The 24,598-nt window shown below is 43.3% G+C and overlaps 1 protein-coding gene across 3 annotated transcripts in view; it reads left to right on the top strand.

Annotated features, from left to right (window-relative positions):
• Positions 1 to 24,598, top strand: part of agap3 (ArfGAP with GTPase domain, ankyrin repeat and PH domain 3) — a 229,141-nt gene that overhangs the window by 198,449 nt on the left and 6,094 nt on the right. For all 3 annotated transcript variants that reach the window (XM_033982327.2, XM_055228496.1, XM_055228495.1), the window contains exons 14-16: positions 10,505 to 10,659; positions 11,342 to 11,432; positions 11,684 to 11,906. In XM_033982327.2, coding sequence (XP_033838218.1) covers positions 10,505 to 10,659; positions 11,342 to 11,432; positions 11,684 to 11,906 — 469 coding nt within the window. The remainder of the gene's footprint in view (positions 1 to 10,504; positions 10,660 to 11,341; positions 11,433 to 11,683; positions 11,907 to 24,598) is intronic.

Here is a 24,598-nt window from a genome sequence, read left to right on the forward strand (position 1 = left end):
TTTTATTTCGCTATTCTGTCTGTAAATCAAGATATGAACATTGCTTTCACAAAAAATTTTCAGTTATTTCACTTTTTTTCTTTGCTACATAATTCCATATATCTTCATATAGTTGATATCCAGACTTTTGACTGGTGTCTCATTCAGTGTTTTTTGTGTGTGTGTGTGTGTGTGTGTTTTTTTCTACTTTCTGCATTTTGTATACAAACAGAAAACATCAAATATATGAAGTAAAACGTATGGAATTATATAGTAAAGAAAAAAGGTAAATAAGTCTACTAAATAATTTTTGCCAACGCAAAGGGAAAGTGAAAGTGTTTCTTAAGTTTGACCTTTTTAATGGTCTCCTTCAATTCCATTCAGCTCTTCCATTCAGCTTCTTCATTCGGCTACTCCATTTGGCTCTTCCATTCAGTTCTTCCATTCAGCTCCTCCATGCAGCCCTCCGCTCGGCTCTTCCATTTGGCTCCTCCACTTGGCTCCTTGTGGGATGCCGTGGTGGAACACAATCTGCAGTGTACTGAAGTGTCCTGGCCTCCTGTCCTGCCCCTCAGTGTAGGAGGGGTTAATATTCTCTGGAGTCCAGCTGAGGAGCAGGAGCACTCGACTCCTCCATACGGCTCCTCCTTTTAGCTCCTCCATTTGGCTCCTTGTGGTGGAACACAATCTCCAGTCTGTTGTAGTGTGATGGCCTCCTCTCTGCCCTCAGTGCAGGAGGGTTTAATATTCTCTGGAGTCCATCTTAGGAGCAGGAGATCGAGGTTTAACTGCTCCTCCACTCGGCTCCTCCGTACAGCTCCTCCATTTGGTTCCTCATGGTGGAACCCAATCTGCAGTATACTGAAGTGTCATGGCCTCCTGTCCCGCCCCTCATTACATACAGGGTTAATATTCTCTGGAGAAGGAGCGTTTGGCTCCTCCACTCGGCTCCTCCGTTCGACTCCTCCGTTTGGCTCCTCCACTCGGCTCCTCTGTTTGGCTCCTTGTGGTGGAACACAATCTGCAGTCTGTTGTAGTGTCACGGCCTCCTCCCCACGCTCAGTGCAGGAGGGGTTAATATTCTCTGGAGTCCAGCTGAGGAGCAGGAGATGGAGGTTTAACTGCTGCTGCTAATGGAGGGTGTTTATCTCAATACTTTGTTTTGTCACTCCCAGATTCGCTCTCATTTCCTAAAGCTGTCCCCGGAGCCCGCGCTCGTGTAATGGCTTCGCTTTGTGAGCCCCTCAGTACCAAGCAAAGAATAACAAGATTCTCATTTGGGCTGTATACACACTGCCCACAGATACATGTGTAATTGGCCCTGTTTCATTTTGCTGCTGTTAAATGCACTAGCTATTAGCGGTATTAGCAGTGTTAGCGTGGTGCGCCGAGTGCTGAGTCCATGTGTTTGTTTATAGGCGTTAGGTGAGCTGTGTATGACACAGTATAAGGGCTGCAGTTTGTGTGTCACAGAAAAAGAGTGTTCTCTCTGTCCTCCTCTCTGACTTCTCTCTCCTCTCTGAGTTCTCTCTCTTCTCCTCTTGAGTACTCTCTCCTCTACTTTCTTTCTCTCAGTCCTCCTCTGACTTCTCTCTCTGAACCTCTCCGACTTCTGTCTCTTCCTCTCCTTCTTTTCAGTTCTCTCTCTCCTCTCCTCCACTTAGTTCTCTCTCTCCTCCTCTCTGACTTCTCTCTCCTCTCAGTTCTCTCTCTTTTCTCCTCCTCTCAGTTCTCTCTCTCTTCTCCTCCTCTCAGTTCTCTCTCTCTTCTCCTCCTCTCAGTTCTCTCTCTCTAGCTCTCTGACTTTTCTCTCCTCCTCTCTGACTTCTCTCTCCTCCTCTCAGTTCTCTCTCTCTTCTCCTCCTCTCAGTTCTCTCTCTCTTCTCCTCCTCTCAGTTCTCTCTCTCTTCTCCTCCTCTCAGTTCTCTCTCTCTAGCTCTCTGACTTTTCTCTCCTCCTCTCTGACTTCTCTCTCTCCTCCTTTGGTGCTGTTCCCCTGTGGCCTCTGGCTTGTAATGGCCTGCCCCTCTGTGTTCTCTCCTCTCCTCCTCCTCCTCCTCTCTCCTCCTCTCTGACTTCTCTCTCCTCTCCTCCTCTCTGTTCTCTCTCTCCTCCTCTCCTCCTTTGGTGCTGTTCCCCCGGGGCCGCTGTGGCAGTAATGGCCTGCTCCTGATTGCTCTGATACAGGTTAGGAATATTGGCTTTAATGATGTGTAAAATGAGCAAGCAGAGCCTGTGACATTTACAGATGGCACCGCCTTGGCCTGTTCTTCCCAACTGCTCGTTAATTCACAGGAACAGGAGCACTTCTTTAAGTGTCTACCCGATGCAGACGACACAAACGTCCAGAGCACTGAAACAATAGCTCACCTGTGCACCGGTTGCCATCGCTCTCCTGCTCACAGACGGAGAGGGTGGAGGATGGAGGGTTTTACAAACTACTAAAGGCCTGTGTGGACAGAGGAGGAGCTGAATAGATGCAGCCTGTTGGAGGAGCACAGCTGGGACACAGGCCCCAGGTGCTAATCAGGCCACAGTCCTGAGATGGAACATCTGCTTCTGTAGAGCACACACCAGCGTCTGCTCCACCATTTACTCCACTTACTCCACACCATAGGCTTATTTGGACCATACGAACTCCAGAAGCTCTGCGGTGTGTGTGTGTCATAATCATCCTACAGCTGATGGGAAGTTAGATTACACACACTCAACATGGTGTTCTATGTGACCACGAGCGTCTACGAACAATCAGTCAGAAAGATACACTGCCTGGCCAAAAAAAAAGTCACCACCACCAAAAACAAAAAAGGTCACACTCTAATATAATGTTTCGATAAGCTACTGCAATGTCACAAGATTTATTTCCATCCAGTGTTGCATTATTTTTCCACCAAGATCTTGCATTGATGATGGTAGAGTCTGACCGCTACACAAAGCCTTCTCCAGCACATCCCAAAGATTCTCAATGGGGTTAAGGCATTGTCATCTTGGAATATGCCCGTGCCATTAGGGAAGAAAAAATTCATTGATGGAATAACCCGGTCATTCAGTACATTCAGGTGTCATCCGACCTCATTCTTTGAGCACAGACTGTTGCTGATCCTAGACCTGATCAACTGCAGCAACACCAACCTATTTGCGCAGTTAAATCCAAGTGGTTACTTTTTTTTTTTTTTAGCCGGGCAGTGTATAAGATATACAAACTATATTTTTAACAAATATTTGCAATTTTTTTCTCATTATAGATTTACCATTCCTGACATTTTGGCATGTTTGTGTTATATTGTTATAAAAGTTCCAACACAATGAAACTCTTCGCCTTACTACATTCACTGATTGGTGTATTTGTTTTTCTAATCACTAAGCATCAAATGAACAGGTGTGTGGCTCCTGCACGAGGCTCATCGTATTGGCGTTGGTGACACCACGTTTTTTTTTTTTTTTCTGTTTGCTAATTCCCATATTTGGGCTTTAAATGCACTAACATCAAAATGCATTTGTGCTTCCTCACAACACCCTCCATAGAACGATGGTACTTTTCTGTGGACATCATATCCGTGTATTTAACGAGCCTCTGCAGTGATGTTACTGCAGACATTGTGAGGCGATGTCTTCTGTTTGGCCTGAAGCTGCTGACCGCTCCGTGATGACATTTGGTCCTCCCAGCTGTTTCATAATCACAGTAAAACAATGTCTAAATCTGGTCTGTACTTTGCACCTTGACAACCATTTCACGCTAATTTCGTTTTCATTTAGCTGCGTTAATTAAGCTAAATCATATCTGGCTCTTTCGCCTGTCGGCTTTCAATGGTCCCGTTTCCTTCCACCCACCGGCACAGCTCTTAACTTATCTGTAATTGGCGAGCTCGTGTTGATGGGGGCTCGTGTGGATGGGGGCTCGTGTGCAGATGTGGTCAGCGGGTTAATGTCTGCGTTAATGTGACGACGTGATTGTTCCGTAGCGCACTGTACTGCCGCCATAACAAAAGCTGTAATGGGCCTTTTACAGGACAATAGCAGTGATGCGTATGTTGTGGGGAGCACTTTGACCCCACATCGAGCTCAATGGCTCTGTCTTATAGAGGAGCTGCCCTGTGGATGACATGAGACGTAATGATGGGACTGCACTCGTAATCACGCTCTTGTGTCAGAACGAATCTGCAATCGTTTAGTCAGGATTTGAGCCGCTGAAGGGCTGGGAATGGACGGTGTCTTCTGCCTTCAATGCTTCTATAAGTATAAGCTAGCCATACTGTAAAAGACAAATTCTAATCTGTATCTTGACAAAAAGTTTTAGAGTGAAGATGTTTGACTGCTCAACCAAGTAGCTTCTTCAGTTCTAGTCACATACTGCTGGACACTGCCTTATATCTGTCTGAAGGGAGGAGCTAACTACACTGAAGCTAGGTTAAGTCTAATGCGCTAGCAGCAGTGTGTTGTCATGAATTCAGGGGCAACAGTAGTTCAGTTGGTAGAGCGTGTCGACAGACCACAGGTTGGTTGTGTCATTCCATCTCCCACAGATGAGTGCTGTTGTTGTGTCCTTGGGCAAGACACTTGTCCCACCTCCCTCACCCCCAGTGTCTGTGTACACTAGTGTATGAATGGGTGTGTAAATGTGTGGGTGGTTCCTTGATGTAAAGCGTTTTGAGCCTTGAAGGTGGAAAACTGTGATATACAAAATTTGGCCATGTGACCCATAATTCCATCTGTCTTGTTTATATAGTCAGTGTCTTCTGAATGTATAAAGAACATAGAGAAATATAGAAAAAAAAAAAATACTGAATGAGACGTGTGAGACCATAGACTGTACAAAGAAGTGGACTGAGTGAGTGTGACGTCACCCACAACATTCAGCTCCAGTCAAATGAAGCTCATCGAGGCTAGCGGTAATAGCAGCCAATTTGGAGCCGAGTTACATATTTGGAATTCTGACCGCGAGTATCATAGCAACCAAAGAGCCAATCAGGAGCGAAGTTGTTGAAGGTAATTCCCCTTCCCGCCCACACAAGTGGTTGAACAGGCGCATAGCAAGGCTGTCAATCAAACCTGCTGCTAATGCTAGAAGGAGTGACCTTGAGGAAAGAAGTTGCCTGATTTGTCTCTTATTAATGTTCGTATCTTGATTTACAGACACAATAATGAAATGAAAACGGAGAGCGGGTTAATACAATCATTTTAAGACCAAAACAAGTCTGACAGCAGCAGTTACAGCGAGAGAGGACACGGTTTTTCATTGTAAAGTGAACTGGAGCCAGAGTTGATAAAGCCAGAAGTGCACCCATAATGACTTCCTGTTTGAAACGTGGCGGTTAGCAGGTTAGCTATGTCCATTCATATAAACAGTCTTTGGTGCAGACTTTTGTGTAGTATATTTGATGTTCTCTTCACTGCAGCCTGCCTCTCCTGCCCCTCTGTTCTGGGAGCGTCGAATGTGTTTCCCTTGTACACATCAGTTTAAGAAGTCAGCCATCCGTTACTTTTTTAATCTCCATAATGAAAGTGTTTTAATGCCTCCAATTTATTGCCTGGGCAGCCAACAGAATAATTAGCTTTGTTCAGGTTTTTAAAAAGACAAAAACAGCAGAAGAACAACAGTTGAGTCCTCGGATTATAATCAGATGCATTACTTATTGTACCTGAAGCCATATTGGACCAACGATTGATTTGGAGATGTTTTTCAATTAAACAGCCTTTTTTTCATGTTTTTGAGCCAATTTTGTCTAGCCTCAAAACAGATGTGGTGTAAGTGGTAAATAGTCATATTTTTATATATCGCAGTTTTCCACCTTCAAGGCTCAAAGTGCTTTACATCAAGGAACCATTCACCCACTCACACACACATTCATACACCGGTGTACACAGACACTGGGGCGAGGGGGGGTGAAGTGTCTTGTCCAAGGACACAACAGCATTTATCTGTGAATGCATTTGTCTGAGAAGTGCATGGTTAGCATACTAGTTGCTGTTTATGAATAGCTCTAATAAACTCATTGTGGTGAATAGGATGGAAACCGCTTCAGAATGAACTAGTTTTGTTTTTCACGTTTATAAGATGGCACAGGGGTTGGCAAGCATAGATACTGAAAAGCAGTAGCGGGCCGTGCATTTCACTCTTGGGCCTTCAGTGACATCCCACCTACACATTACAACATCACTTCAATACAGACTAGTCAAACAACACTTTAATTTCAGAAGCATTTAAAACCAGTAAACATGCACTGCATTCACAATTAAGAGTAGGAAACTAAGTTCACAGATACTGTCAAAAATTAAAAAGATTTAAATTGCCAAATAAAATACCACCAAAATGACACTATGTCAAGTCTGTCCAATAAACTGCACAATGTCGCTGTTTCATATAAGACACCAACCAGACAATAACAAAACAAACTATTCTTTGAAAATAAAATAAACAGATACTTTGCATTTTTTGACAATAGTCTACAACAGCAAATAACTGAAAATGTGGCGCAGCTGAGATTGAACGAACTTTAGTGCCGTTTTAACTGAGGTGACTTCATTATTAACTTTATTATTAACACACTTTTTCATTGTGGAGCTCCGTCTTCCTGCGTGCCGCTGAGCTGCAGGTCCACTCGAGTTTCTACAAACGTTTTTAAATGCACTGTAGCTTTAAGTGCCCAGCCGTACAACAACAGTACAATATGCAGCATTTCTCAGAAGCTGTGAGCAACAGGTACCGTTCATAGTTACTCATGAAAAGTATGTCTGCAACCAGATCAATCTCTTCTCCTCCTTTGGCTATTATGGGTTAAAAATGCAATAGCTGTTGGATCTCCAGGTTTGTTTGACATTCTGCAAACTGCCGCCTTCACGCAGTATCCATTGTGTATGTGTATGTGTATCCAATCACAGGACACGTACATGTCCAGTTTGTGTAGGACCTTCTAGCTGGCCCTGAAATGTAGAATCGAGATCTGATTGGCTATTGAAACTGACTGTGTCTGTGTCTACTTACAGTGGACAGGGCCTGCTCTGTTTACTCTGAAGGCCCCAGGAAAATGAAATTTGCCTGACAACACAAGCTGAAATATAATTGGCTAAAAACTCCACCACAATAAACAACATTGGAAGCCACTCAATGAAGTGGATATAATATGACATGGAGAACAGAGAATAGAGAATATTTTTGTTTACATATTTATGAAAATAAAATAAAATAAATTCCCTTTTCTGAGCATGTTTAGGCCAGCAGAAAAGGCCTTGCTGGCCCTGATGGCCCGCCACTGCTGAAAAGTATACTACGGGGGCGACAGTGGCTCAGTTGGTAGAGCGTTTGTCCACTGATCTGAAGGCTGGCTGTTTAAATCCCGTTCTCGACATAAATGTCATTGGTAGAGCAGTCAGATCCACTGACCCACAGGTTGGCGGTGTGATTCCAGCTCACACAGATGAATGTTGTTGTTGTATCCTTGGGCAAGACACTTAACCCACCTCACCCCCCAAGCTTTTGAATGATTTTGAGCTGTATCAGAAAAGAAAGTACTACCATTTAATGTGGAAAATTACATTCTATTGCGTAAAGAAAGAGTGTTTTTATTATCATCGTGAAATCGGGATCGAGTATCAATTCCATTCCTTAGTATCGAAATGGAGTTTGTAAATGTGTTATTGTGACAGCAGTAGTTCAGCTCGTTTAATATTTTCCCAGCCTCATCCGGCTTCAACCAGAGTCTAAACAAAGAGGTTTCTACTCCGTATCGATCAGCTGAGACCTGTCGTCGATAGCACAAACTGAATCAGATAATTGAAGTGGGTGTCGAGCTAATTGGATTATAGTTTTCCCCCTGAAGAGACGGGCGGCGCCGCGCGGTCAGATTGCTACATTAGTGTCCGACATCTGTCATCTGGACGCACCTTCACAGCACAAGGCGATGACCACAAGGAGAGACAATGGATGGACCGTACAGGAGCAGGGCGGCCTCGCACTTAGAGATTAGAGAGATTGGATTTGAAATGCCTTTTTTTCATGTGTTTGAGCAAAATTTGTCTCGCTCCCAGTACAGATGTGCCAGGGTCTAAATGAGACTGTGTGTGCTGTTTACATCACTGTGTGTAACTGGAGCAGTGTGTTAGGGGAGTGAGGGCTAAGTTTAGACCAATGTCATGATTTTAAAATGAAGTACTTCTGCTTTTTACTTCTAGTTTTCACATAAAAAAGTTGTGAATTATTATTTTTTTATTTATTCACGTATCTTTATTTCTAGATGGAGACCCAATGAAAACACTCAGACTCTGTTTTTATGGGTGCTCTGTTCAAAATATAGAAAAAATGGATATATAAGTCTATCAAAAAACATAAACAGGAGCAAGTGTGAGAATAAAGTTTGTTATGAAATTATTAAAGTGCATTTGTGATATTCTGTTTTGCTTGTCCTTGAAATATATTTCATTTTTGTGAACCAAACGATCAGAAGCCCTTGTCCCACCTCAGGTCTGGTGCAGCATTACACTTTTACTGTCATGTAAGTCATATAAAGGGAAGAAACTGCAAGTATTTCTTATACTTATTTTAAAATTGATCTTGTCTATACATTTGTATTACACTTGATAAGTTTGAGCCTCTGTACCACACTAGTCTTTCATTCAGCCACATCTGCCCTGGGGCAGACTGACAGAAACAAGGATCAAACACTGACACATCACATTCATACAACAGTGAGAAGGGTGAAGTGTCTTGCCCAAGGACTCAATGGCACACACTTATCAGTGCAGGAACAAACATGATGGTATATAAATATTTTCAGTTCAATTGAAGTTTATTTCTATACTACATTTAAAACAACATGATCTGACCAAAGTTTTTCACATTAAAGTCAACACAAAACACATATCACATATAGAGACACACGACACACAGGAACAGAACAATCTAACACCTGTATGTCCCGTGTAGTGTTAAATACCAGGGAGGAGGCAGTATTCTATTGTTTCATCTAATGCCCTTGTACAGAACATATTTTGCGTTCATGTCTTAATGTCCTTCTATAGAATCTAAAGACTTAACAGAGCCACATAAAAGGCTCCAGAGGAGCCGTTTCCCTGGTGCCGACTCGCCTGGAGACCTGAACACGTGGTTTATGTAAATGAGATGACTATTTGCATAGACATAATTAGGTAATTACAAATCGTTTGGCTATGAGCTGGAGCATGTGCAGAGAGAGGGATGTTCCATTGTACAGTAGAGACTTAATGAGCAGCATGTGTTCAGCATATGTTCTGTCAGGACCTGGGTTTTCAAAGTGACAGGTGACATTTTTATAGACTTTAGCTAACATAGCCACTCTAAATGCCGTCTCAGAGGTGGAGAAAAACGTTACTTTTTTTGTCTGTAATTAAAACATAAGAGAACCCCCAACCAGAAAATTAATTTAGCGCACTTTTAAACCAGTCTCACTGAGCTTGTGTCTCTATGGTTCTCATCTCTGACCCCTGTGGATCATTTTGTTTTAATTTACATTTTTTAAATTGCAATATTCATCTAAAATCACTTCACTTAAAAAAAAAAACAAAAAAAAACTGTGGTGCCCAATTGGAACTGACGTTGCCATAAACGGCATCATAAAAAAGCGCCGCATGCTGTCAGCGCCCCCTATGGATAGCTGCACGTCACACTAGAGCAGCACATTTTTATCATTTGTACCAAAATGACGACATGATGCTGACGAATCTTATGAGTATCGCTGATTAAGAAAATAAAATTGGAGAAGAAAGCGCATACGTCACAGTGGGCGTGTACGTCACAGTGGGCATGTACGTCGCAGTGGGCGTGTTCGTGTGCGTCGCAGTAGGCACGTACTTCACAGTGTACGTGTACATCAGTGGGCGGATACGTCACAGTGGGCGTGTACCGGTGGAGGTTAAATGGGGGCAGATCCACAGTCTTTGGCATTTTAAAAATAGTCGACTAAACATGAATCACTCCAAATGCAACTTCAAAGGCTCAATGAGAAGAAACGACTAGAACATGGATAAACACCTTAACAGTTTGTAGAACACGTCTGATTTAAACTGGTTAGAACATTGTGGTCACATAATTTGCGTGGCAAATATTCTCAGTATTTTGAACAAAGCACCAAAGTAATAAATCCTTATGGCTCTTATTAACGTCCAGGGGAGAAACGTCAATTTTTGTCCTTTTCAGCAGCTCCAGACTGAATGAGTTTTTTTCTTTCCAGTAATTTTTCTATTTTTCCATCTCGCTCAAAGTACAAATTAACTGCTCTTGTGAAATTATGTCTGACCTGACTCATGAATGATGTGGTGTAAAATTACAATGGCATTAAAGCCTATTAGAATCCTGCTGGGAGTGTATTTAAGACACTTTAAATACTCGAGCTGAGGAATCATTTCAGTATGGATCTAATGAGTTCTGAGTGCTTGTACTTCTTAATACGAGCTGTGTAATTGGCTGTTTTATAAAGTCTGTATATGCACATACGGAGCAATAACTTGTACTAGTTTATTCTATGCTAACTACTTTCATATTTGTGTTTTCCAGAGCAAGAGGATTCGTTTGAGTTCATCATTGTGTCGTTGACGGGTCAAACGTGGAACTTCGAAGCGTCTACGTATGAAGAAAGGGAACTGTGGGTGCAGGCCATCGAGAGCCAGATCTTTGCCAGTCTGCAGTCGTGTGAGAGCATCAAGAACAAGGTATGACTCAAAGCCAAATTATGACAAACTCCATATGTTTACAAATGTTTGTGTTGTCTTTTTACTCTAAAAGTACATTGTTAAACGGGTATGGATACTTTTACTTGAATACATTTTTGCTTTTGTAGCTGTATTTTTACTTAAGTAACAAAATGGAGTACTTCCTCCACGTCTGCTCATGCCTGATGCTTGTTGTTGAGAGAGTAGGGGGGGGGGGGATCTCACAAGATTTAACCCAAAGATCATGAATGAGATGAAGCTGTTTTCAAACATACAGCATCAGAGATCTTTCCCATGGCTTTTATAGCTCAAAAACATTAGCCGCTCTGCACCTGTCTGAACCCCGTGTAGTGTCTCCTTGTGGTGTAGTACTTCATTCAGCCTGTCGTCTCCATGGCGTAGCCTGGCTCACCGCTCTCTCACCCACTTGAGGCTGTCACAGGAGGTTGTCAGACAGGTGCGGAGCGTGTGGGGGATCTTTTATTAGAACTGACACACATCACAGATATAACATGGCTTGTGTCAGCACAGAGCAGCCTCATTTTCATATTCATACGCCCCCCGCCTCAGCCTCTGGAGCACCTTTCCATTCCCATCTCCTTCAGCACTTCTGAGTTCCATTTGGACTTCAGCTGTAATTGTGCTGATTAGTTCCCTCTGACCTGTTCTGTCTTCATTACAGTCGCGGTTAGGGAGCCAGAGTGACGCCATGGCCATTCAGTCCATACGCAACGTGAGGGGGAACAGCTTCTGCGTGGACTGCGATGCCCCCAGTGAGTATGACTGCGCTTGGGAAAGGGGCTCTAGAGTCACATTATATTGAATTATGATCAATGCGATGGCTAAAAGTTATAGATAGCAGGTACAACTTTAGGTTAGCTATGTCCATTTATATACAGTCTATGGGCAAAACACATTTTATTTTATTATGTAGCAAAGATGGGTCCCTTGATGATGAGCTACAAAACCTCATGGACTTATGTCTCAGCTGCAATATTAAACTAAGTGTCATCTTTCCCTCCAGACCCAGACTGGGCCAGTTTGAATCTGGGGGCCCTGATGTGCATCGAGTGTTCAGGGATCCACAGAAACCTGGGCACGCACCTGTCTAGAGTGCGCTCCTTGGACCTGGACGACTGGCCCGTGGAGCTCAGCATGGTCATGACGGCCATCGGGAACGTCATGGCCAACAGTGTCTGGGAGGGGGCACTGGACGGATACAGCAAACCTGGAAGTGACAGCACCAGGTTAGCATAAGTTAAGTTAGCTCCACTTCTGTTAGTGGAGCTAACTGAAGCTTATACAGTCATCAGAGCCACATTCTGCATCAGCTGTTACTTTAAGACAACTTAGAGCTTTAAATATTTCACACAAGGAAATACTTAGGCTTCAGACTTCAGTACATTTGAGAGCAGTATCTGTACTTTCTACTCCACTACATTTTTGAACAAAAGTATTAGTATTAAGTAAAAGTATTTTTTATTATTATGTGAGACCTGCTGAAAAGGCTGAGGGTTTATTTTTAACGTAACACGTTTTAACACATCCAGAATTGAACAAAAATATATAAATAAAAACAGAAAAAAATTCATCTCAAATCTTTATCAAAATCACCACATTTGAAGCTTTATAAGACTCAAAATCTGTATGAAATACTTTTACTTTTTACTCTTTAAGTCTATTTTTAAACAGGTACTTTAATACTTTTACTCAAGTACATTTTTCATGTGATACTTTTACTTGAGTTTTTTTTTTTTGCTCCAGTATCTGTACTTTTACTTAAGTAACAAAACTGAGTACTTCTTCCATGACTGCTTAAAGCCAAAGTCGTGTCTTTCTTGGTTTCATTTGTTGATGTAATTCTGAAACGGTGAAGCTTCCCATGGTCCCCTTCTTTGAGCCATTCCTCTGTTTGGGTTTAAAGCCATAATTCACAAACCAGCATCGTGTGACATAGTTCCGCATTCACCTGACCGCCGCCCTGACCGCCGCCCTGACCGCCGCCCTGACCGCCACCCTAACCCATGCCCTGACCCACGCCCTGACCCACGCCCTGGCTCCGTGTGTGCGTGCTGTTTCCGTGTGAGCACTGATCGAGAGAGCTCTGTTCTCTGGACCTCTGGCTCCTCTCTCAACGCTCAAAGTTTAGGACAGTTTTTTAGAAGTTTCTGAGCCTCTTTAGCATCGTCAAAAACACCTGAAAGTTCCGTTCTTTACTTTTGGACTCTAATAGGCGGCATTCCATCTTTTTAATATGTATCTGTTAAATTATACAGACCGGCTCCGCGGCTCTAACTTCCTCTGACTCTCTCCTTTCACTCCGAGGGACCCAGATGTGGCACATTGTTTATCTCGTGGTGACAGGTGAAACCCAGCGTCCCGCTCTGACTAATGGCCTGCTATGTGACTGTGCAGGTAATTAAGCTCACCATTATGGCTTAACCCCGCCCCCAGAGCCGAGCCCTCGGGCCCCAAACCGCCCTGTCACATATCCATCAGCGCGGCCGCGGTCATCACTCTCTGTCATACTGAACCTGACCGGAGGCGCTCCCTGGTGGCTCCAGCCTCGGCACATCACAGCCCTGGAACTTTGTTAAAAAGTGAAGTGAAGCTGTGTTGTTGTGACTGCTGCAGTTTGGGCGCTTCGTCTGTCACTGTCTCCGTTTCTGTTGTGGAGTTGGCTTGAACTTTTGAGTTGCCAGATCCTGTGCTTATGTGCTGAATTATTTTTGGACATTTTTCTCTGATATAGTGTTAACCTAAACTGCTTAAGCTCCACGTTCAGAGTGAAGATGTTTTTCTTCCTTTAGCACATCAGCAGCATCAGAGTGAAAAGTGACAGTTTTATGTTCTCCATTCTGAGCTGCGTCTCTGGAGTCACACGAGTTCCATCGACGAGGCTCAACGTTTGAGTTTTGCATGAAGCTATTTGTACTTCTGTATATAGACTATATCTGCTTTTATGATACTTTATAACAATGTTAGAATCTGGAGCTGTATCCAGTCTCCATGATTTCTGTTGGGGAGGATTGACAGTTGGATTAACCGATCCGAGAGAACAAAACCTACATAGAGGAGAAACAGTACGGAATTCTGCAGAATCAGAGTGATGCTCCAAACTCTGGAAATTGGAGAAATAAAATAAGTGGTAGATTTTGCTGTGACAGATACAAATATACAAAAATGTTCCTGATATTCAAACCACCTCCCTGTAAATCCTCCTCTGAGCCTCAAAACAGAGCTCAGCTGGACTTATAAAATATGTTTTTGTGTTTTTTTCTGTCTAAATCTCACCAAATATATTTAATTTATTGTATATTACTATTCAAGCGTTCAGTACCTGGCCATGTTGCACCTATGAGCCACCGGAGGAGCTGGAGGAAGTATCTGGAGTGAGGGAATCTAATGGTTATAACATAATTAATTCTTATTTTGCCTTATATGTTTGAGCCAAAATAAAACGTATCTACTACATTTAACACTACAATTCATAGCTATTCCCTCCAGCCTAAAAGCGTCATGTTTAAAATGGAGGCTGGGTCGCGTCCCTGTTACCAGTGGGCGCCCAGTTCAGAGCTGAATGATGGCCCACAGTAATGTATTGAATGTATCTGGTGTAAAGTGCTCCTCGCTGGACCTGATGAAACATTATTGATGCTGATTCGAGCGTCTACCGCTGTCAGTCCTGCGTCGCCCGCGGCAACGAGCGCCTCCATTCTCTCAAAAGCCCATCTTCATCTCACCGCGGCGACTCCATTAGCTGCCACTGTCCTGCCATTAATCTCATTTGTGCCATAACTAATCTGAGGACCAAAACGCTTGTTGAAATGTTCAGGTATTTTTGCCAGTTGGATGGAGCTGGTCGTCGCAAGGAATTTTTATTAAAACTTGATAAATATGAAGGCGCGTCTGCAGGTGTTGTATTTTTATGTCAGATAATAAGATGATGACAGGAAACAAGGAAATAAAACTGAAAACAACCTTCACAGTGAAACCTGACAGATGGTTTGCATTGGTGTTTTATTTTGAAATTAAAAGTATGTAAGCCATTTTGGTTCAATTATTTTATATTTATAAGATTGGACTGAGTGACTCGTTCATCAGGATAAGGCCTGCAAGGTTCAACACTCAAAATGACACCAGTCTGTAATCATTTTCATCATAATATTTAGATAACTAAATGTCTTTATGTTGTCGCAGTGTTTATATTACCTGCAAATGTTTATATCAGGCTACTGTCAGATCTGTGTTCTAATATTGTTCGTCACAAACAGACCTAGAGTTGTGTTTTGTTTCATTCACACATGTTTAACACACAAACCCTGCATATTTAGGCTGCGTTTTTCTCCCAAACATGTGCGAATGAAACAAAGCACAACACCAGGTCTGTTTTTGAGGAGGTAACGGCATTAGAACATGGTTGAAACCTCACAAGAGTCTATTATTAAATATTTTGCCAAAACTGTTCCACCCCAATCAGTCTCCCAATCTATAATACTTCAGACATGCTAACTACGAGCTCGCTACTCTCCTGTTACCATCTCGTTGTAGGTGAAGCAGATTTGTCCTGTACTTTAATTGCATCAGAGCGGTGACACGCGGTCCCTCCCTGATGGGTCTGAGGCGGGTTTCCAGACTTGTGCTAAACATTAGTGACACGTAATCTAAACGACTGAGTAAGAACCTGCGTTTCAGCTCCTCCTCTGATGGAGTGTCTTCTGCGCGGCTAGCTCCACATTACAAAGACATTTTACTTAAAGGTATTCATCCACAAGATTGGTTTAGCTTATGAAATTCAGCACAGAGAGGAGACAGGATCAGGGGTTGTCGTGTGCAGATGTGTGGTTACAATAATGAGAATGGGACGTGCAGGAGATAGGTTCGTCTCAAAGACTTTTTTTGTTTTTTTTCTTTCGCTGTTGTCCCCGTGGCTGCTCTGTTTTAGGTTGTTCTTTTAATTAGCACCTAGCAGTCGTCGTGTTTAGCACAGCGGCCCTAATTGGTTGACGTAAAGCTGATAATAAACAGACAAACTGAAAGTGAAAATGTAAAAACAGGATTATAGCTGGAGAAAGCCTTGGAAATGGTCTAATGCAGATTATGGTTCTCCAGTCAAGTATAATTTCGTACTCATAATCTAAAAATTGAGTAGGTTTGTGTCAAAAATGACAGAATGTAGCTTGTAATATTGTAAAAACAGTGTCCAGATGATGACCACTGAAACCTTCTCTACACTGGACCACTGCTGGACGAATGAGGGATTACACTGTCCTGAAAAATAATACAAAATTTAATACAAATATAATAAAGGAAGTATAGAGTTTTTCCTTAAAGGTCTATTATGCAAAAGTGACTAAACATGTTCTAATGTTGTTACCTCCTCAGAAACATACAGGAGCTGTGTTTTGTTCCACCTTGTGATGTCATGAAGTGGTAGTTTTCAAGTTAAAAGCTCCTTTTACCTTTAGTTCAGGACTGAAAATGATCCACATGATTCTAGTGAAGGTGTTTCTGGTTTAAAAACACAGTGGAGCACTTCCTGTATTACCACATGACATCACAAGGTGAAAGAGAGTGTTTTCTGTTTGAGAGAAGAACCCTGCCTAAATATGCAGGGTTTGTGTGTTAAACATGTGTGAATGAAACAAAACACAACTCCAGGTCTGTTTGTGATGAGAAAACAACATTAGAACAGATCAGAGAATAGAGTCATATAGACCCTTTAAGTATAGTGTAATACAGTGTTCTCTCGTTTATCGCGTTTTCAAGCATCAAAGCGGCACGAATCTAGTGTTGATGCGACGCGTCTTGAGCGTTCAGGCATCAGACATCATTCCCGCTTCCAAAAGTTGAAAAGGCTAAACTTTTTGGCGTTTGACACACAGCGTTGACCAATCAGAGACTATGCTCCAGTGACAAAGCAACATCATTATCTGGAAAAAGTAGAAAGACATCAGCCAAAAACTAGCGGCAACTTAATTATGCCGGGCACACCGACTAGCTTAAAGGCGCTAGTCATCACCTCCCTTGATGGGTTTTATGTAATAAATACACTAAAGCCACTGTCTCAACCTGATCTGCAGTGTTCACAAAGACACAGGGAAAACAAAACATCCAAAGGCACTCGCAGACCGCAACAGACGCTCTGGACGCACGTCAAGATGTTTTGTCACTGTAAAAAGAGTGTCCATACAATGTAAAATGAAAGCATGCAAAATTGCACACACACAAAAAAAAAAAAATCCGCAAAACAGCGAGATTGCAAAATGTGAACCACAGTATAGCGAGGGATCAGTGTCATGGGCCGTTTTAGTCAAATTCTTCACATGTTCCTGTTTTCTCAAAATAAACATTGAGACGTGCAAGAATAAAGACGGTGGGCAATTGTCTCTAAAAATGTTGGAGGTCCTGATTAGGCTGTAGCATCTTCCTCCGGCCGCAGTGCTCTGGGTGGGGGTCTGGGTGGGGGTTTGGGTTGTGGTTCTGGTTGTGGGGGTCTGGGTGGAGGTCTGGGTGGGGGTCTGGTTGTGGGAGGGGGCAGCTGATGTCCTGGAGCGTGGACGGATGTAGACGGCTATCCCTCACTGCCGGCCCTCTGACTGTCACCTCCGTGGGCCGCACCGCCCTGGGCCACGCACGGTAATAGCTCTGATGAGAGAGGGAAGAGAAGAGAGGGAGGAGAAGAAAGGGAAGAGAAGAGGAAGGGAAAAGGGGGAAAGAGAGGGATAGATGAGAAAGTGAGGGGGAGTGAAGAGGGAGGGAGGGAGGGATGGACGGGTGAGGGGGAGAGACGGATAGATGGATAGATGAGAGAGGGAGGCGGAGAGAAGAGGAAGGGAGGGAGGGAAGAGGGGGAGAAGAGAGAGAGGGAGAGATCATAGAGAGAAAGGGAGATATGAGAGAAAGGGAGGGAGAGGGGATGAGGAGAGGAAGATAGAGAATAGAGGGGGGAGGGAGCGAGACAGAGAGAGAAGCAGAGGATGAAAAGAGGGATAGACAAGCGGGGGGAAGAGGGAGGGAGGGAAGGGAGAGGGAGCGAAGGTGCGAGAAGGAGAGAGAGGGGGAGAGAGAGAGAGAAGGGGGGGAGGGAGGGAGAGAGGAGGAGAGAAGTGAGAGAGCGCTCCACTTTGTTTCAGAAATAATTTGCCGCTCCTGCCGCCTGCAGGGGCCGCAAGGTAATAAAAATGAATCACTCCACTAACCTCCGCAAACTGGACGCTCTTAACCCTTTGTGCTCCGTCACATTATCACTGCTGCACGAGGACGAAGAGGAAGGAGCTGGGTGTGTGTGGAAACATACACGAGACCACAACATTAGAATATCAAGGTAATCATCTAGAAAAAACCTGCAGCTTTAAATAAGAAAAAAGAAAAAGAAGGGAAAAATATCACAAGGCGTTTTTCCAGCAGAAACAATGAGCCAAGCATCAAACTCTGAAACTAAAAACTGAGATGTGTTTGAGTTTGTTCAAAATTTTCGATGACCAATGAGCTCCTTCGTTTCACACACATCACTGAAATAAGTGTCTGAATCTGGCTCGAGGCACGACGGAAGGGGGGACTGGCTCCTGTCCCTCTGTATAAAGAAATAAACTGAGAGATAAGTCAAAGCAGACGAGGTACGACCCCTCCATCACTAGTCTATGCCAAAAATGACCTTCAGTTTACAGACAGGGTTATATGCATTTTATAATCACAACAACCAAGCACCAAAAGAAAAATACAGCTGTGTCAATGAACATGTAAAGGGCCCATATGACTCTATGCTCTGATCACTGTTCTAATGTTGTTTCCTTGTCACAAACAGACCTGGAGTTGTGTTTTGTTTCATTCACACATGTTTAACACACAAACCCTGCATATTTAGGCTTCTTCTCTCAGACTGAAAACACTCTGTTCCACCTTGTGATGTCATCATGTGGTAATACAGGAAGTGCTCCACTGTTTTCAAACTCCATACACTGTCATTAGAATCATTTGGATAATTTCAGCCCTGTAATTACCAATCTCTACTGAACTAAAGGGAAAAAAGGAGCCGTTAAGTTGAAAACTACCACTTCATGACATCACAAGGTGGAACAGAGCATTTTGAGCTTTAGAGATATAGACAGACTAATAAGAAAGTGTTACTCAAACATGTGTGAATGAAAGAAAACAACTCCAGGTCTGTTTTTGAGGAGATGACAGCATTAGAACATGGTTTAACCTCACAAGAGTCCATTTTGTGTAATGTGTAATATAGGACCTTTAAAGATTGCATTACATGTTTTATTACAAGAACTGTAGCTTTGACGCATACTTAACAACTCTCTCCTCAATATTTACATCGCACACACCTCCTCGCTTCTCCCTCCGGTCTATACGCTTGCAGGTTAAGAGTCCTACACACCAGCCCTCAGCAGAGCATTCAGAACAGCCAGCCTCGCCAACAGCCCCAGTGGAACATAAAGGGTAATTAATAAAGACAAATGAACGAGTGTGTCCCTGTGTGTTGGCGCTGCCCAAACCCACAGGTCAGTAATTAGCCCGGCGTGGCAGAGAGCAGCACGGCCGCTAATCGTCCACATGCCACGGGGCCTCAGAGCCAGGTACGTCAGGGTGAAGTCTCAGTAATTACTAAAGAACACAACTCTACAACTGCCGTATGCTCCAGATCAGTCATATGACAGGAAGTGAACGAACTTAAAGGGACAGTGCCCACAGTTCTACTGTGTTTTCGACATAATAATAATAATAACAGTATGTGTATATATATATATATATATATATATATATATATATATATACACGTTCAGAACACCCAAGGACAAAAACATATAAACAGAGCTGGAGAGAGGAGGAGCAGAGAGAGAGGGGAGCAGAAGTTTGATAGAGAGGAGGAACAGAGAGAGAGCAGAGAAGAAAACTGGAGAGAGGAGGAGGAGCAGAGAGAGAGATACAGAGAGCTGGAGAGAGAGGGGAGCAGAGAGCTAGAGAGAGGGGGAGAAGCAAAGAGAGAGGAGGAACAGAGGGAGAGCGGAGAAGAAAACTTGAGAGAGGAGAAGGAGCAGAGAGAGAGAGGAGCAGAGAGGTGTTGTGGAGTCAGTTTATAAATGTCTTTGTGGTGAGGAGAGTTTTGAGGTGATGTTCAGTATGTAGTTTGTTACGATAATATCGACAGACTCGATGCTCGATACAGACTTCAATGCCACTTCAATGTCACGGCTCCCAAAAGGTCTGTGCCCTCTGCTGGAGTGTTTATTTAGACGTTAGAATAAATATAATTACAAATTGTGCTAAAGTGCATTGTGACCATAGACTGTATATGTAAATAGACATAGCTAACCTTCTAGCCGCCATGTTCCAAACAGGAAGTGATCATGGGCGAGTGCCCGACTCCATCAACTCTGGCTCCAATTCACTTTCTGTGTAAAAACTGTGTCCCCTCTCTTTGTAACTGCTGCTGTCAGACTCATCATTTTGGTCTCAAATGTTTGTATTAGCCCGCTCTACATGATCTTGGGGTTTTTATTTCACTATTGTGTTTGTAAATCAAGATATGAACATTAATAACAGACAAATCAGGCACCTTCTTTCCCTGATGTCGCTCCTGCTAGTGTTAGCAACAGGTTTGATTGCATTGTTGCTAAGCACTCGCTCTGAGATAAACCAGCGGAGTGGATGGGAAGGGGTTCACTCCAGATTGGCTCTTTGGTTGCTATGATACTCGCGGTTGGAATTCCAAATATGGAACAGGGCTCCAAATTGAACTCTGTGGGTGACATCACACTCACTTAGTCATCTTCTTTACACAGTCTGTGGTCTGCAAACACTGTCCCGACCAAATAAACCCTTTACCTGTTTTGTAAAGCTGACTATTTTCAGAGCGTATCAGATTATTATCACATAATCAGAATTTTCCGAGCTGAGCGCTGCATCTGCCGCTTACCCCACACATTTTATCACTGTCAGATACTTTTGTGACCTGGGTCTGTGTTGCAGTGCAGCAGGGGTTAACAGCATGAGCGTTTAAGGCTGTGGGTCCACTCCATCATGTGAGTCGGACAACCTCATTAATGTCACAATATATTCAAGTCGTCCCTCTGTCTGCTCACGGAGCCCAGATGCCCTCCCATTGGCCTCTGCACTGCTCCCACTAAACTTTCTATTGTGTTCAGAGCTGTTACATCTGTTGTGTCTGCATCACAATCCAGGGAGAAAAGATGAGTATTTATGCTTGCAGCTGTTCTTTAGAGAAGTGTAGTCTTATTCATTAGCTGTTAGCTGTTAGTGGATTTACTATTGTTTGTTTCAAGTCAACATGAACAAATTTAAAGCAAGAAACATGGCCCACCGTGTAACTTTTCAGGTGGTGGGGCAGGAGGTCCCCATCTGCTTGTCTCCATGGATATAATGCAGTACTGTGAAATATAGTAGGCAAAGCAATAACACCTCCAACAAGCAGAAAAGCACTTTTTTAAATGTCCTGTATTACATCAAATTGACTCCTATGAGCTTTAAATTTTGTTCTAATACTGTTACCTCCTCAAAAACAGACCTGGAGTTGTGTTTTGTTTCATTCACACATGGCTGAAATCATCCAAATGATTCTAATGAAGATGTACAGAGTGTAACCTTTTAAGGACTGAGCACATTATAGACCATTAGACTTCTATTCTTTTTTTAGCCATAAAAATCATGTTAAAGGAAGTATCAGAATGTACTGCATTTTTCACACAACTACCTCTATTTTACATATCCATCCGTATTTTTCCTTTGTCACATCAAATAACTGACTGGGAAAATCCTGCAGCACCTGCGCTCTGATTGATCGTCTTCAAGGGACAACGTAAGCAGATTACTGTAATGACAGTAAAATATTTGAAGAGCCACATGCCTCTGCTTTGAGATGCTGTTTGAATTTACATGAAGCACAATTGTTTGCGGAGTTACGGAAATGGAAAGTCCGCAACCACGGATCCGCAATCAGCGACGATAGCATCCACCACAATAGGGTTAAAAACACAATGGAGCACTTACTGTATTACCATATGACATCACAAGGTGGAACAGCGTGTTTTGATCTTTGGAGATGCAGACAGACTAATAATAAAGTGTTACTCAAACATGTGTGAATGAAACAAAACACAACTCCAGGTCTGTTTTTGAGGAGGAAACAGCATTAGAACATAGATTAAAGCTGCAAGAGTCAGTTTTGAGTAATACAGGACCTTTAACATGCATATTTCTGTTGTGTCCTTGGACAAGATACTTGGAGGCAGTTGCTTCAGGAAGAGTATTTGGCAAACAACCTTGTCAATGTTTGATTTAGTCTGATCTCAGAAGCTAAGCAGGTATAAGTAGAGTTTGAATATTTTGAAGACGCTCTTTCTTTAGTTGTAAAACAAAAGACTGGATCCATTATCGTCACATTTAAAAATTTAAACTTGTTTTTGGCCAAGTAAGATTTTTTATATCACTTTCAGTATTTAAAATTTGTGAGTAAAACTTTTCAAACTCTGCAAAACAACGATGGTTTGGGTGTCTCAGTTCTTTGTCCCAGACCTGGACAGTGTTCTGGTCAGACCGCAGGAGGCCGTATTTACCACCAAAGCCGCGACGTTTACTGTGTGGACGCTTCATTTCTGCTCCTTAGCAACCTTTGATGCTCTGAGGCCCGCACTCGCTCTGTTCCTGTCCCCTGCTCTTCTTCCTCACTGTCTGTCCTCTTGGCCCCGCCCCTTTCAGTGCTTGTGGAGACTGCATGGGAACCGCTCCCATAGAAAGTCAGCCCGCCCCCCACCGCGCGCTCTGTTCAGGCTTGCTCGGACGCAAAGACCCCTTCCCAACGCACCATTGGAGTGGCTCTATTTGATGTGTCCGAGAGAGGAACAGGGGAGGGGGGGGACGCTTTGATTGTCTAGGAGGATTCAGTGAGCGATGGCTTGTTGGTGGGACGGACATCCTGCTTTATTCACCCCGGGTTATTACACATGCAGGTATCCAGATTGGGCATTCTGTTACCACGGGGACACTGACTCCGCCCCCTCTGTCTTTGCTTCCCATCCCTTGCTATAAATTCCCATTGGCTATTGTCTTTCAGGCTTGACTAATTACTCTTGTTTGTCCCTCTTTATGTGAGCGCACTCATGTGTTCTTGACTCCGTGGGCTGGGTTTTAGGACAATCATTTTGCCATTTGCCACTTAATTAAGTTGGGGTCAGAATCCATTGCCCAACGCTGCCCTAAAAGCACATGAGTGTAAGAATAGGCCTTTTCTTTAGCGACTCCCCACGTCCAGCTTAGCCAATGGAAACACGGCACCTGCGTTTTTAAGATCTTTTGGATGTTTCAGAATCAAATTGACCAAAACAGCTCAGTTACAACAGCTTTGAAGAGAATAATGGGAAGCTTATTCGGGTTGTATAAGAGGGACTGGCATTTTTATTGGCAAGTTTAAGCGCCCCCTTGTACCCGCAGCAACAGTGAAATGTAGTCAAGTATGCACTCAAGGGAGGGCAGATCAGTGTCTATTTCTACGTGAATGTGCTTGTGTTAAACTATCGGGATCTGTAAGCTGGGCTGGCTAAATATCCCCCATGCGGAGAAAATTCCCTGTGGTCTCCTCCCGACTCGCGCCCCCCTCGCTTCGGCCAAATGCTTTGACATGCTAAGTCTACTGATTTTATTTTTGTTCCTCCTGTGGTGAGGAAGTCTAAAGCCGACCTCTGTTTGGGTTGTTGTTCTAATTCAAACAAAAGACTGAGGCGGGATTACGGTTCCATTTCCTTTTTCAAGTGGCACCAGCTGAGGAGTGATTTATTTTATTTTATTTTTTGGGGCAAACCGGTGTCCACTTACACTGGCGTTTTCCTCCTGTCTAAAATCACCGTGTAGATTTTGGAAGACTGCGTCACCTCTCCGTGGTCGCAGTTACACAGTGTCCTCAGGCTTCCTTTATGGGACGTTGACATCTTCTTAATGGCTCTCCTCAGCCTTTTTGTTTCGCATCTCTGTGCAACTTTCTGCCTCATTTAGCTCATATCAATTCACTTGGCTCCACCGATTCAGCATCTCATTCACAGGGCGGCTTTCTGAAACTAACTTTACCACAACAGCCTCTCGTGATTGTTCCGAGCCCATTCTCCCTGCCCGTACCAGACTGCACACGGCACTTTAAGGATTCTGCAGTGAACTCTTGCATCCATCAGCCAGGAAAAAACACTTGTTTATATCGGACCACCGGAAATAAGTTGGGAGGTTGTGCCGGCCCCTTCCTGCGCTCTGCGGTCTACTTGTTCTAAGGCCAATTGATTTGCTAACAGGCTTGTCCCCACATAATGAGGGAGTCAGGATTGATGGAGGTCTTACACCATAAAACTCTGAACGAGCGCAATTGCCGCCTATTATGGAGGTATTGTTGTGCACATAATGCCCTCATCCTTAAGAAAAGATTTGCGTATACTTTAGTGGGTTAAAGGACACTCTACACAGCCGTTTTCTGACTTGCTAACCAAAATGCACCCATCTGCTAACAGCTGCGGTTCCTCAGGCGCTGTTTGAAGATTTGGGCTTTGGTAGTTTTATTAGCTCTGCAGCAGTTAATCAGTTCTGCTGATAAGAACTGGCCTGGTCTCCTGGTGCAGGGTGAAGTCCTGTAGTGGCTTAGACTAGGTTTCACTGGAATCATTTGGATCATTTCAGCACCTGGAATTGCCAATTTGAATCTCTCCTGAATTAAAGGTAAAAGGAGCTGTTAACTTGAAAACTACCACTTCATGAGATCATAAGGTGGAACAGAGCATTTTGAGCTTTGGAGATGTAGACAGACTAATAATAAAGTGTTAGTCAAACTTGTGTGAATGAAACAAAACACAACCCCAGGTCTGTGTTTGAGGAGGTAACAACATTAGAACATGGATTAAAGCTACAAGAGACAGTTTTGTGTAACATAAACTTT

This window comes from Periophthalmus magnuspinnatus, chromosome 17, assembly GCF_009829125.3.
Source record: "Periophthalmus magnuspinnatus isolate fPerMag1 chromosome 17, fPerMag1.2.pri, whole genome shotgun sequence".
In the NCBI taxonomy this organism is placed as follows: Eukaryota; Metazoa; Chordata; class Actinopteri; order Gobiiformes; family Gobiidae; genus Periophthalmus; species Periophthalmus magnuspinnatus.